This window comes from Buceros rhinoceros, unplaced genomic scaffold (genome assembly GCF_000710305.1).
Source record: "Buceros rhinoceros silvestris isolate BGI_N320 unplaced genomic scaffold, ASM71030v1 scaffold18948, whole genome shotgun sequence".
NCBI classification, from domain to species: domain Eukaryota; kingdom Metazoa; phylum Chordata; class Aves; order Bucerotiformes; family Bucerotidae; genus Buceros; species Buceros rhinoceros.
The window spans coordinates 1-1,454 of NW_010427648.1; the positions used below are offsets into that span (position 1 = coordinate 1).

A 1,454-nucleotide genomic window follows, 5' to 3' on the forward strand; every position below is an offset into this window, starting at 1 on the left:
GTGAGTGCATGTTGCCGGCTCCTGTCCAGCTCTTCACCCTCCAGCACCCCCAAGTACTGACGATACGGAGATCTGTGTCTCCCAAGACTCACCATTCTCATTGCCTGTAAAATAATTGATCTGGCTTATGAGATGCTGCAGCTGGGACACAATGTAAGGCCTTGGCCAGCCTCCTTTTTCCGGAGCTGGCCTGTTACCATCCCAGTGGTGCTAATGAACATTCCTCACAGTAATTACCCTTCCTGTGTGTGAGGGGGGAAAAACAAAGAGACTTGGCCAAGGAGCTGGACAAGAAGCTGTGGCAGAGCCTGTAATCGGTCCCAGTTTTTTTCCAGTCCCCTCACTGGTGTTTGGCTGCAGGATAGTTCCAGCAGCGTGATCTAGGAATGGAAAAGCTGGGCCAGGCCTTGGAAACAAACCACACGTCTTAGGGGTTGAATCCCCCCTCCCTTCCCCAGCCAGATCCTGCTGCAGCAGGTCAGTGTGTTCAGTGATGTGTTATTAAACACACCAACCAAAGACACGCAGCGGCTGAGCCGCCTCTAAGTAGAGATAGATACTGTACAGCCACGGACTGGGGAGAAAAATGGGCTTCCTCCCTATTTAAGCTGTCTCAATTTTCAGCCCCATGTCTGTCCTGACTTCCTAGTGTGAGTTTAAAATGAGGTTAGGTGAGGTTAGAGCATTAATTTTGTTTTTATTTGAGATGCTGGAGCTGGAAAGAGGTGGGTTATGTTGACCGCGGAGTCCCCGCTGCCTTTAGGTGGTTGCATCCGTATTGAATTTAAAGAAGGTGATTCGATTTCTCAGCTTTAGCTGCTGAAGTCCTCCCAAATCTACCAGGAGCAACTGTCCTAAATCAAATCCTGTCACTTTTGATCCATAACGAGAAAATGGGTGGACTCAGACCATCCCCAAGAGCTGGAGCCTGCCATCATCCGTTAAACTGGCGGTTCTTTTGCTCTCCTCCTCCCGCCAGGCTTCACCCCAAGAACTGTCTGGGAGTGCGGCAGTTTGCAGAGACAATGATGTGCGCGGTGCTCTACGATGCTGCCAACAGCTTCATCCACCAGCACTTCGTGGAGGTTTCCATGTCTGAGGAGTTCCTGGCGCTGCCCTTTGAAGACGTCCTGGAGCTCGTTTCTAGGGATGAGCTCAACGTGAAGTCTGAAGAACAGGTGAGTACCCAGCGTAGGTCCCGGCCAAGGCAGTTTTTCCTTTGGCGGGTTTCTGGTTGCTTGGGAGTGGAATGGGGTGCGACGCTACTCCTGGTCTGAATGAAGCTGAGATGTCCTGGCATGGTGGGGACATCAAGAGATGCTGGACAGAGCTGTGTGACTCCCCAAGCCCCACTTAGAATCACTGAATGCTTTGGGTGGGGAGGGACCTTCACAGCTCCTCCAGTCCAACCCCCTGCAGGGAGCAGGGACATCTGCACCCAGAGCAGGGGGCTC

The 1,454-nt window shown here is 52.3% G+C and overlaps 1 protein-coding gene across 1 annotated transcript in view; it reads left to right on the top strand.

Moving 5' to 3' along the window:
* Window positions 1-979: 979 nt before the first annotated feature.
* KLHL18 (kelch-like family member 18) overlaps window positions 980-1,454 on the top strand; it is a gene marked incomplete at its 5' end in the record, with an annotated part of 6,699 nt that continues 6,224 nt past the window's right edge. The window contains one exon of the mRNA XM_010141996.1: window positions 980-1,178. Coding sequence (XP_010140298.1) covers window positions 980-1,178 — 199 coding nt within the window. The remainder of the gene's footprint in view (window positions 1,179-1,454) is intronic.